The sequence below is a fragment of the Ambystoma mexicanum genome, chromosome 7q, assembly GCF_040938575.1.
Source record: "Ambystoma mexicanum isolate Mex_15411 chromosome 7q, UKY_AmexF1_1, whole genome shotgun sequence".
NCBI lineage: Eukaryota > Metazoa > Chordata > Amphibia > Caudata > Ambystomatidae > Ambystoma > Ambystoma mexicanum.
Window position 1 is genome coordinate 989,152,501 of NC_090941.1, and position 12,526 is coordinate 989,165,026.

At 42.4% G+C, this 12,526-nt stretch overlaps 1 protein-coding gene across 3 annotated transcripts in view; it reads right to left on the reverse strand.

Annotated features, from left to right (window-relative positions):
- RAB6A (RAB6A, member RAS oncogene family) overlaps nucleotides 1-12,526 on the reverse strand; it is a 530,104-nt gene that overhangs the window by 284,074 nt on the left and 233,504 nt on the right. For all 3 annotated transcript variants that reach the window (XM_069640124.1, XM_069640126.1, XM_069640125.1), the window contains exon 2: nucleotides 278-336. In XM_069640124.1, coding sequence (XP_069496225.1) covers nucleotides 278-336 — 59 coding nt within the window. The remainder of the gene's footprint in view (nucleotides 1-277; nucleotides 337-12,526) is intronic.

The following is a 12,526-nucleotide window of genomic DNA, read 5'->3' on the forward strand; positions in this document are numbered from 1 at the left end:
TGGAAATTGAATACCCACCGACTTCTTTGCTGGCTACTGCGGGACACATTTTACCAAAGAAGAAACATTTTAATTTACTACAAGAAAATAAGTAGCATTTGTTTCTAGACTCATTCTCAATGTAGGGGCCTCTATGCATAGCACAAGACCGTTTCAAAGAAAGGAGGTCAAGGACCCGAAACAAAGCAAGTTTTGGGTACAAAATGTGTAAACTGGTGCGCACACACGATTGCGAGGTCTTCAGATGAACTTTAAAATGTTTCATAGCGTTTCATACCTGATAGGTGTTGTCAAAACTGTCGTACATGAATCTGGTGATCAACGAAGTCTTTCCAACTAAAAAAAAGAAAACAATGTATTAATAATTTTAGTCATGAACATCTTTTACGTTCTGTGAACCATGGCAAAATGCATTAGTGCTCCTGGTAGCAAGCACTTAGTTCTCGTGTTCAGTATTTTTTTTTTATTGAAGTACCATAAACAAATACCTTTTAATATCTCCTAATTTCAGTATATTTCAAATATTATGTAAATTGAAGCATACTGAATGAAATCACAATATATAAAACAGGTCGAAATCTTAAGGTTCAGGTGGAAATGAGAACACTTTTAGTAAAGAAATGTACTTGCCTGCAGTAATATTTCTGAAGGAGTGTGAAGGGACAGTCCTCCCAGAGATTGCAAGATTTGTGAAACGTGTTCTCAGTACAGATTAGAAGCCACATGAGCAATCTAACCCTTTGTCCCCATGGTGACATCCTGGGGCATGCTAGACATGTCAAATGAACTCAATGCAGGACACTGAACGAGCAATCCTTTAGGTTAGGTGCAAGGGTCAATGAATCCGAGGGTGGAACAACATCCAGCAGTTACAACATTAGCAAAGCTCAGTAACTTGTGATTCTAGATTCAAATGTTCCTCCCATATATTCCTCATTGTTTGAAGGTCTCCCAATCGCATTACATGAGGATGGAGGGAAATCACAGGAAAATCATCTACCAGAAGGTTTGCAGCACAAAGCATTCCACTCCAGCGTCCTCGCTAACCATGCTTTTGAAAAGTGCTTCAGGACAATTGAAGGGATGTCTATGTTGGTGACTGACGGATAACCAGAGATCTAACTCCACTCAGCAATGCAGCCATAACTTCCTGAGCTCTTGTGAACGGACCCTCAAGACTTCAGGAACTTTTGCTTGCGAACTCATAGCATGCTTTGATGCATAAGACAATCCATCGCGAAATAATCAATTTAAAGATGGATCTTCCTTTTCTAAGGCCAGTAAGGTCAAACTGCAGATTATCCAGCTGGTAACTCCTTGGTTCTTTGAACATTACAATTAGAGGACATCTTAAGGTCCAGCCTATGGAAGAGTAATTCAATCTTAAAGCGATGAGGGTGAAAAGAGAACACAAGATCATTTATATTTTGCAGTCAGTGACAACCTTCAAAAAGATGGAGGAGCATATCTGTCAAGGTCATCTGTCGAGAAAACGAGGAAAAAACAAACAGGCCTCTCGCTCTGAGACCATTGCACAAAATACTGCCATCCAGGCCTACAGATAAGGGGAGTATCGGCTACATTTACTCCCTAAAAATAGGCGAACACACCTTTAAAAATAAATAGGGAGAACAATACTCCCAATAAAAATGGAAAACCGACCCATAGGACGCCATCCCCAGGTATTCATCCACACAGATCCATGGATCTGTTTGGACCAGTAGTACACTTAATGACACAGGAATAATGTCTTCTAGTCTTGCTGCCTGATCTGAAGAGCTACAAATGTATCTAATGTGCATTAATAACTTGATGCAAAGAAATATTTATTACGAAATTTTTCTATTTTGCAGTTGAAACATATTTTACTTGCTTATAAAATATACCGTTCCCGAAGGGGACTTAACTTTTTACTCCCTAAAAAATAATTTTACTCCCAACTTTAAAAAGGAAGGAGAAATATCCTCCAATTTCAAAATCTTATCTGGAGCACTGCTACCACCAGAAAATCTATTTGAGTGAGCAGCCTCAGAGGACAAGAATGCATCAGCTTAAATACGTCAGAACAAAATTAAAGTACCATGATGTAACCACAAAAAGCATGGACAGAAAAGTGTTAGCTGGCCAGGTGACAAAAGTCGGAATGAAAATATGATACTTCTTTGAGGCCATATTTGGCCAAAGAAACAAACTATGCCACTGAGACTAAACTTGTCAATGTCCCTTTTGTGGTAAGACCTGAAGAATTTACACCAACAACAAGCAAAGATTGATTTGCAAGAATAGCAACAAGGCAATATCAACCCAGGGTCTTTTAAGAGATTCCAATTCAGCCTCAACAGCCAGACTTTGTGGTGAAGTAACAGCGGCAAGCCTGTGAAAATCATTCCTCCACCTCCATGGAATCCTCCAAAAATGGTAAAAACAGGTCCAACGGGATTGGGTACCAAGTCTTCCATGCCCTCTAAGCAAGCAAAATTAGTTGCCCCAACACCTGTATTTTCTTAACAATAAAGAAATCCACAGAAATCGAGGAAATGCTGACACCAAATTTAAACTCTGTGGTTCACAAGTGCTTCTGCAGGACTCGCAAATGGGCAGCACTGAAGCAAAAGATCCAGCACGAGCCAAGTCTGAGAAATAAATCGGTCAATCTGGGGGAATCTTCACAACAATCTCCCCATTCAACTCCCACCGATGATAAACCTGTGTGGCCAAGTGCATCTGCGTGGTCTTTGACTGCCAGATCTGCCGTCACAGGCAACTCATTGACCATTATATATTCCCAGAGGTGGATGGCCATCTGGCACAATATGATCCAACACAGCCCCACTTGTTTATGCAATACATGGTGATGGCAGTGTCAACACCTAGCCAGTCCTTGCACATGACTTCTATAAAGAATGCAACTTCCTCTCAGATCCAGATGTTTGATGTGGCTTGCTTTCCTGTCCTTCCCACAAAAGGCTTACCAAAAGATTGAGTCCTCTGCAAGTAAAGGCACTCTCAGCCATCCACCATTGACTGCCCTTGCAGATCTATGGGACTGTTGGTAAGATCTCCTTGAGGCTGTAACCAGACCACTGATTTCTCAGCCACTACTACAGAGACCAAATGTTTAATCTGGCTTCTGGAACTATAAAATACAGTCAATCATGAGGCCTAGCATCCTCAATAAAATCCCATTCTGGCCCTTTGAAGTCTAAAAGAACTGTGCTTGTGTGTCTGAAGGAGGAGGAGGTGGATAGCAATGGCTTCCTTGTTCTCCCTTCTCCCCCTCCACTGAAACACCCTTCCTCCAGATATATAGGACTGCTATCCCAGTTTCAAGTTTAATAATAATGTGATACAGTTTAGAATATAAACTTTACACATGTATATTAAAGAATAAAATACAGATATATAACATCAATAAAAAGAAATCAAACAATATTAAATAAACAAAAATAAACAAGCCAAAATCAAACGGGACAAGGGGAGACATATGTTTCTAGTTCAAGACAAGTTGTTCTTATGATCAAGTTATCAATGATGTATCTAGTTAATTTGTCATCATGTAGTCATATTACTTAGGATTTACACTAATCAGTGTCTCCCCTTTCCTGGTCTAAAGAGCTGTATATACTTTCAGCTAGTTTCATTAGATTGAAAGTCAAAAATTCATAGACCTAATAAAAGGAAGCAGTCTTTTAGGACGTGATATATACTTTAGGTCTACCTAGTCCTATTCGCATTAGCGTAATTTACGGTTATAGGACTAAATGCTTATCGCCAAAGATTTCTCGATATTCAGCCATATGCTATACATCGCTGTTTGAGTTTTTATAGACGTTGAATTTAAGCTACGATGCCAAAACCATGGCTCTTCTATGTGGGCAGGATTATGGACCACTTTCCCATAACATTGTTCGTATATTTCGAGCATTGTAGGGCAGGCTGTTAAAAGGTGCATAGCCGTTTCGTTGATGGAAGAGTTCTTGCACATACAACAGTATCTTTCGTGTGGTAATATATGTTTCTCTACCCACTTATTGGCTAATACCGGAAGACAATCCAGGCGCAGCAAGAGAAGGAAGCGTCTAAGCTTACTAGAGGGACTCAGGTTTAGGTACAACTGTGGTTTCAGGTAGATGTAAAGTCTGTACTGCACAAATTTGTACTTTGTAAGTTTACTTAAATGGTCATAATTTTCGAGCCAGTCCCATAAATCTATACGTTTAGATAGGGCCTTCTTAGTTGTGGTATGTATATCCTTAGATACAGGGAACCAACCTATCTCTTTATGCAACTTTTCCAGGTTTGTTTTTAGATGGTAAGAAGTTGTTTCCTTGGAGATTTCTTGATTTAGTAAGTTTAAGAGAGGATTCGTAGATTGGTTAGTCATCTTATGATGAATCTCAGCTCTTCTTTTAAGTACAGTAGCTTTAAGGGAAGTTAGCCCTAGTTCCAGTCTTAATATGGCCATTGGAATGCATTGGGGAAGACCCAGTATCCGCCTCCAAAATTTACCTTCTATAACTTGGAGCCAGCTCAGGTTAATATGCAATAATGCCTACAGGCCATATATGACCATGGGAACCAAGATCTGAAGGTAAAGCTGGCGCACACCCCACAGAGTGTAGCCGCAGTTTTTTATAGCAAAGCTGTGTATTAACGCTGTTAGTTGTGCAGCTCTGGTGGTGCGCATTCGTATGCAGTTAGTGTATTCACCCATGACATCGACCTCAACCCCTACATATTTATATGAGGGGGTGTATTTTATCTGTCCCCAGGATAACTAATTTTGGTCTGGAAATTGTTTTTGCAGAGAATACCATTAACTGAGTTTTTTCTGTGTTAATGGCCAGATCATTCTTGGGGGCGTAATCCCGAAGTGCGTTGGCCGTTCTCGAGAGGCCGCTGAATGTATGGTCCATTATAATCAAATCGTCCGCGTATGCAAGTACTGGGCAATGCTCCGAGCCAATTCGAGGACGACAATTGTGGACTGCTGATACCGCTATGGGGATATCATACGTGAATACGTTATATAGGAAAGGAGCTGTAACACAGCCTTGTTTTACTCCACAATTTTGGGGAACTGGAGGGGTCATGTGGCCTTGGACATCCAACCTGAGCTTGGCCGTTGTGTTTTGATGGAGGGCTCTTAAATAATAGAGAAGTTCTTCTGGGCAACCCAATAGTTTCAATTTAGACCATAATTTGTCTCGAGGGACAGTATCAAAGGCCGCACGGAAATCTATAAAGAGGGGGTTTTCCACTGAGCTTTGCTCGGGTCCTCAATAAATCGAAGGTCATTAAATTCATAGAGGTCGTGTACCCTTTTCCAAATCCACTTTGAAACTGATTGAAAATTCCAGTTTTGTCTGCCCAAGTTTTCAATTTGTCAAGAAGCGTTGATGCAAATAGCTTCCCTGTACAATCCAACATGGATAACAACCTATAATTTCCTGGTTCAAGTCTGTTTCCTCTCTTAAAGACTGGTATTAATATGGAGGATTGCCATGATATCGGAATGTTGCCAGTTTCCAATATGTTGTCGAATTGGATCTTAATCAGACTGGCCCAGAAATCAGGGTTGCTTTTAAGCACCACATTCGCAAGGCCATTAGGGCCAGGGGCTCTAGATGATTTTAATGATTTAATTTTGATGAGCAATTGCTCAATAGTTACTATGAAAGGTTTTTCATAAGGGACTTTTGCAAATGTCGTGTTGAGCCGCTGTTAGGGAATTTCGGGCAGACAAAAATTTAGACCATTCCAGGGTACCCATCGGGTTCACCATAGTATGTTCAGTAGGACCCCTCATTTCATTTAATACGCCCCAGATGTTTTTTGTTTATTTGGAACATACTACTTGTACCATTTGTTGCCAGCGATTTAACTTCTCTGTTCTTCTCTTGGTCTTAATCCACGCATGATATTTGTTTTTAAGCGTTCTACGCAGAGCAGAGAAAGAATCTGGTGAAGCGGCAGTAGTTCGTGCTTTACGGATGGAAGCCCTTAATATTCGTTTGGCATCACGAATGGATTATCAAAGGGTAAGATCTTCTTTCCATCTCGAATCATCGTACTAAAAGATGTAGTGGCATGGAATGATGAAAAGGCCGCAATCCATATCTCTATATCATTGGCAGTCAGTTCAGTGAAGGTTTGAATATCATAGTGTAACAGAGCATGTGTTGTACAAGCCGCATTTTCAATATTTTTAGGGTGCCAGCGTATGCACGTACCAGTTTGGTTCGTTACCATATTGCCCATAGGGCAAATGTTCGTCTTTAGCTGGTCAGCCGCAAAGATAAGGTTTAGGAGGCTGTGGTCACTCCAAGTGTTCCAACTGATCTTCATATCTTTAATTTTGTTGGCTATATTAGGGCTGACAAAGATGTAGTCCAGGGTACTACTAGTAGAGGCATTATGCCATGTAGGTTTTCCAGGATAGTCGCTTACAGTTCTTCCATTGATAAGTTCCAAATCCCATTCAGAGAAAGAAATTTGCCAATTTGTGCCTTCTGGATCTTCTTTGCAATGGGACATATGTCCCTTTGGATGTAATAGAGGGTTGAGGGTGGTGCCTTTGGAGCCTTTCATGTGACAATTAAAGTCGCCTGTGAATATTACTGACTTGTTCCCTTATTTCATAGTCCATCCACCAAGTAGGTCGTGTATTGCCTCTTGTAGTACTTCTCTAGAGGCAGCACCTATTGGATTGTATAAGGTTACCAGTAATATTCTTACCAAGGCATTTTCGTTAGGGACTACCATTTCCACAGCTAAGATGTTAGGTTGGCTTGTATTAATTTGGCACGATTGGACAGAATGTCCGACACCCACTTTCAAACCTCCAAAGGGTCTACCTCTGGGGCCCTTCTTGGCTAAGGATTGGTAGAGTGTATATCCGTTAAGTATCACCGGAGTGATCAGCCACGTTTCCTATAGACATATGCTCAGATGATCTGCTAGAATATCTGCCGATCCTTGTGATAATAATAGATGGCTGAAACCTCTACAATTCCAGGAGACAATACTGTAATCTCATTGCTGGTTTATAATTTGAGGTAGAGAGTCAGCCAGCCAGCTTAAGACACTCTGTATATCCTCAATCTCAGCTTTGTCTGCCTTGGGTAGATCTGTGTTCAGGGAGACTTTTTTCAGTGGAGGAGCCACGTTACGCGGACAACTGGGTTCTTCCATTTCAGGGTCGGCATCTATTTCAATGTCCACGGTCCAAAGACTGTTTAAAACTTCGCATTAGCTGAGCTGTTGCAAGGAATTTGCAGTGTATAGCAGAAACATTCGGATTGGTCACATAGAGAGGCTCCACATATTCAAAGTCCGCAGAGCTAAGGACACGAAGCTGAGGTACTGAGTGGAGCCTAGTCATAAAAGCTGATCTTGTGAGCCAATTTCGTTCGTGCTGCTGATACAAGTTTTTAATAATGCATATGCGATTGTTGATTTGATCAGACGGGAGGAGGCTCATTAGAACTGAGAGGATTGGGGATATTTATAGCCACAGGACCTTGACTAGAACTTTTATTGGGAGTGGATGAGATCTTCTCGACATCGTTGTTTAGCTGAGTTGTTTCGAGGTCAAGCACATTTGACTCCATGCATATGGAATCAACTGCAGTGTCAGGGATTAGCCAGCTTGTGAGAGAGCCTGAACCCTTCACTTTGCGTTTCAATGCCCTGGTAGCTCTCTTTTTGACTTTTTTTGACGGTTTTCCTGGCAAGGCCGTTGCGGGCAATGGTGAGGCGATTGTGCACGGCTTTTTCTTCATGGCTGCTCTTCTAGCCAATCTTCTTTGTTTTCGAGAGAAGAATATTTCTGACTCATCAGGTGGTTCAGAGGCGGGTATTGAGTCGATAAGAGGCGCCTCTAGGGCTTTGTCCATAGGGCTGGGATCCGAATTTTCTTCTGACCCAGCAGGGTTTTTCGTTCCTTCTTTCGCTGCGATTGTAAGGGTAGTCTCTAGAATGCAGCCACACATTTTCAGTAAAATTTTCAAAGCAAACTGAAGGGAGGCCACTGAGGACTGTAGTTCGGCCAAAGCCGGAGTGTTCTAGGTAGAAACCCTACTAGATTCGGTATTACTTCCGAGGACAGAGGGCTCTTGAAAAGGGGCCAAATTGGGAGATGCAGATAACCTTATGCCGTGGGCCCCCTGTAAGGATGGAGCACTTGGGGAAGGAGTCTGAAGTGTTGCATGATTGGCGCGGGTGAGCTGGTGTCATAGCCCGCTGCATTGATAAACATAGATCAAGTAATGAATTGTTATCTATGTCGCCGTAATTAGTGACTTCATGCAATATTTCAACAGGGTTGTTTGCTGGATCTACTCCTTCGATGACTGTGGAATTTTTCTCAAGAGGAATGTTTGTTGGAAAGAAATCTGTGATGGTTCCTTTTACAGGGAGTTTTCTTTTTAGATTTCAATTTAGTCATTATACTGTTTCTTCGAGCGTCAGAGAACTTGCTATTGCGTTCACGAAGATTGTAATTAGATTGTGCACCTTGCCTATGATACGGCATATGGGTTACAAAGAGAAAAGAAAAAGATAAAAAACTTTAGAGTTGTTCTGTCAAGAAACGACGTGTCCTCCTTATCTTCTCCGTATGAGTGTAAGATGTAGAGTTCTAGCCTTAAGGCTGCTTATAACCGACCAAATGGCTAACTAGTATCACTTCAGGGGTGTGGACGCGATCAAAGGGCAAGCCCCACAGTCTCGCGGCTGAACCAACAAAGCGGTCAGAGAGAAGATTTTAAATTCAGCAGGCAATTATGTTGCATTTAGGTAGACTTGTGCATAGTCAAAGATAAGAATTTCCTGTTTCAGAATCGTATTCAAGAGTGTATTGCTCCTCATACTCTCCAGTTCGTAAGATGGTATACTGTAAATAATGCCTGAAGGATCCTACCTGAATTGTCCAGCCACACAGCCTAACAGCACAACAGCGGCTCCAGCCCTTACTGCCTCCAGGGCTAAACGCCGCAAGGGTGGCTCACGGCTGAAGATAAGGCCAGGTGGTGTCACGTGATCAGTCACGTGTCGCCGCTTTGCTCCGCCTCCTCCAGGAAGCAACAGGAGCACAGCAAGAGCCACACTCTGCTCGCAGTGCTGTGCAAGGCAGGTAAATGTTCTCTTTTTTTAAAAAAAAAAACGAAAGTTTCAAATGCAGTAAAACAATATCCCAGTTTCTAAATCGGCTCTAAAAGTAAATCCCTCTCCCAAGAAAACCCTACACACCTCATTACACCACATATGTGGTAACCTCCTGACACATGCTGTAATTATTGTACATATCATAAGTCATCAGTACTGTCCCAGCCAATGTCCTCAGATTTTCCTTCATAAAGCTCTTATATGGGGAAAGCATGCACAAATTAAGTGCCAATCAACACCCAAGGCATCCCCCACGAAACCTTCTCTGTGATACTTTATGGCACAAGGCAAAGTTCAGATTGGAGTGAAAGGTCGGCCTGGGGCAAGCCCCACATCAAAAGGTAATTCATTTGTCATCCTAGGAGTAAGACTTCTGCCTAACGGGTTATACAAGGATTTTCTTCCCTTTCAGATTGGCCACTGAAAAAGACCTGCTCTCCCAGAACCAAAAGCACAAATAATCCCTGGACAAACAGAACCCACACCACCTCTCTTGTTGAGGTAATGCATAGCCGTGGTTTCATCCATCAGGATCTGCAGTATCTCCCCCTGAAAGCTAGCGAGAACAACCTCCTCTCACCTGGCAGCAAAAACTTGGAACACCCTCCCAAAAGAAATGCGAAATACAAAAGGACCACCTAAAATTCAGGAAACTACTCAAAACCTGGCTCTTCGCCACAGAACCAGAATGAATGCGGTACGGTACCTCCAAAGCCAAACCCCCTCGCTAAGCTAAACCCAAGGGACAGGGACTGTTGCTAGAGATGAAGGAGCATTAAACACCAACACATGACAGGACATGGAGCGCTTAGAACTCGTAGGGAGGGGACCACGCCCCTAGGGGCTCAGGAAGATGATGCTAGGCAGAGCCCTCCTATGACCAAAAAACAACAGATTACCTTAGCAATATTAACCCTGGTGTGGGAGGCCCTCACCTCCTGTCCCTCCCATGGATCCCTAGTCAGCCTCAGAGACAGGCCACCGCCTCACGCAGAACCAGGCGAATGAACCACAGAGGAATGCCCCAGCAGACAGCAAGGCTAAAGAAAGACACCCAAGACAGATGCCCGAAAGAACGAGATAAGCCCATCTAGCCCATCCACTAAAACCACAACTCTTGGCACACGCCTCTCAAACACTAAACAACTAACCACTCTCCTGCACCGCAAGCACTTCACTACACCGCAACAAAACAAACCGCACAGTCACACACAACAGCACATGGGAGCCCACAGATTGAGAAAGCGCACCCATGTTCACCGAACTGAAGCTGCCAACAGAACACCACAAATCTCGCTCTACCTTTATCCCGCTACACGCTACTAACCTATCCTACCCTCTTAACTTTGATTCGCCAGAGCGCCATGGGACCATTCTGGTGGTTATAGTGCACGGTATAAATATCCTTTAACATGACATGTAAAACGATTCACCAATGGAGAGAATTCATATCAAGTACACGGACCTGTTGGAATCATTGAATCGCAAGAACGTGCTAAACTTTATGACAAAATGGTTGAAATGTTAGCCACCATTTCTTGCCTTAGAATATGCAAGAAAGAAAACGCTCCAACCCGTAGGTCGGGCTAGATAAAGCTCATGACGCTTTGGCCCACTGTGTGCACAAAAGCAGCCCCTCAATCTCTTTATGCTGAGAACGTCAATTAGGATAATCTCAACCAGTAAATAGTACATGACAGTCTTCATCAATAATGCAATCAAAATCCAAACCACAGAGAAATCCAACTCCTCCATTAAGAGAGACTACAGTCAAGAAACATTAACCACTCAAGCTTGAGGTTTCTGTATTTCTGTAACGGACAAACGTGCATAAGTGATTTCAACTCAACAAATCTCTACTGGTGACTTGTACAAAAAGGTGTTTTAACAAAAACATTTTTCACAAAAAAAATGGCTGGGCAAGCAATTGGCATAATTGGCATGCACCTTGTCTGTAGCAAAGCAGTCTTAAGAGTAGGCTCTCGGCACACAAGACTTAAGAGTGACTGACACGAACAAAAGAGTCTCTCTGTACGAATGGAGTGATGTGCTACTGCCCTGAACGCTGCAGCAATTAGGAGCCAGGGCAAGTTACTGAGAGAGAGGATGGCAGAGTCTCCTATTAAGGAACTGAAACGATCCATCCAATCAATTAGGACTGAAGCCTTCACTTCTTTCATCGAATCATGCCAAGCACGATGAGATCAGACTTCCACCAAGCTCTGCATTACACATTACTTTGTATAAAATGGACTCAATAGGAAATGGAAAATCGGAACAAGCAACAAGATTATGCTCACTGACCTTAAAGTACATGGTCAGATGTCAAAATACAACTTTTTGGCACTTCCCAAATATATCTGGAAAAAGGCATACCAATGGCTTAATACAGAGCAGTGCGACAACGTATTCTTGCTACAGTAAAGCTAAGTGCTGGGGACATTTTAACTCGTTCAAAAGTGGATCATGGGCCATGATGACAGCAATTTGCTTTACAGTCCAAAGCAGATTTCGTTTTGCTCCCTTACAAGCAAAAATGGTAAACAGAAGAAAACAAGAAAGTATATGTTAAAACAGTATCCATTATTGACAAAACAAATGCATGCTTCAAAATATTGAAGGTTTAAATAAAATTACAAAAAGGTAGCATAAAAAAACACGAAACAACAAATTGCAGCACCTCCTCCAGCACCAAGTATCATTTGTCTGATCTCGCGGCAGTAGTCAGCAGCACTTCCTAAATCTGTTGTGCATTGGTCGTTTATAGCGGGACTGCGTGCAGAGTTGCTGGTTTGCCTTGTAACCCCGCCCCTGCCCCCCAAAAGCACAAGTATTTTATTAATGGCTAATGATCTAGAAGACCTGCTGTTAAACACTGCGGCCTTGACTAAACTTCCTTGGAAACTCATTTTGATCATGTCGGGATTATGTTGTGACTTGGTTAGGGTTATTTAAGAGATTGCTATAGGGGCAGGGATAGTAGGGGGTAATCATTCTGGTCCCAGAAATGTTACATTTGATTTGGAGCCCAATGCTCTGCACAACCAACTGGATTAGAGTACTAAATGCATTCAGAAACCCCACCCCTTAGTTCTGGTTTCAGACACGAAAAAACAATGTCAAAAGTCGTCAAAAAGAATTCAAAAGGTATCTTAAGGCCTTCACTGAAACTGGAGATCTGACAAAGTGTATTGTATTTTGTTATTTATATAGCGCTCTTTCCCCACTTGTGTGGCCTCACTGCGCTTTTTCCTTGGTTGAACACCCTTGGTGACCGATGTCGTTGGAGAGTTCTGGGGGGGTTAGTTTAGGAGATGCGTGTGGGCATGTTGCCGTTCAAGGACTTGGGTGGCTGGTA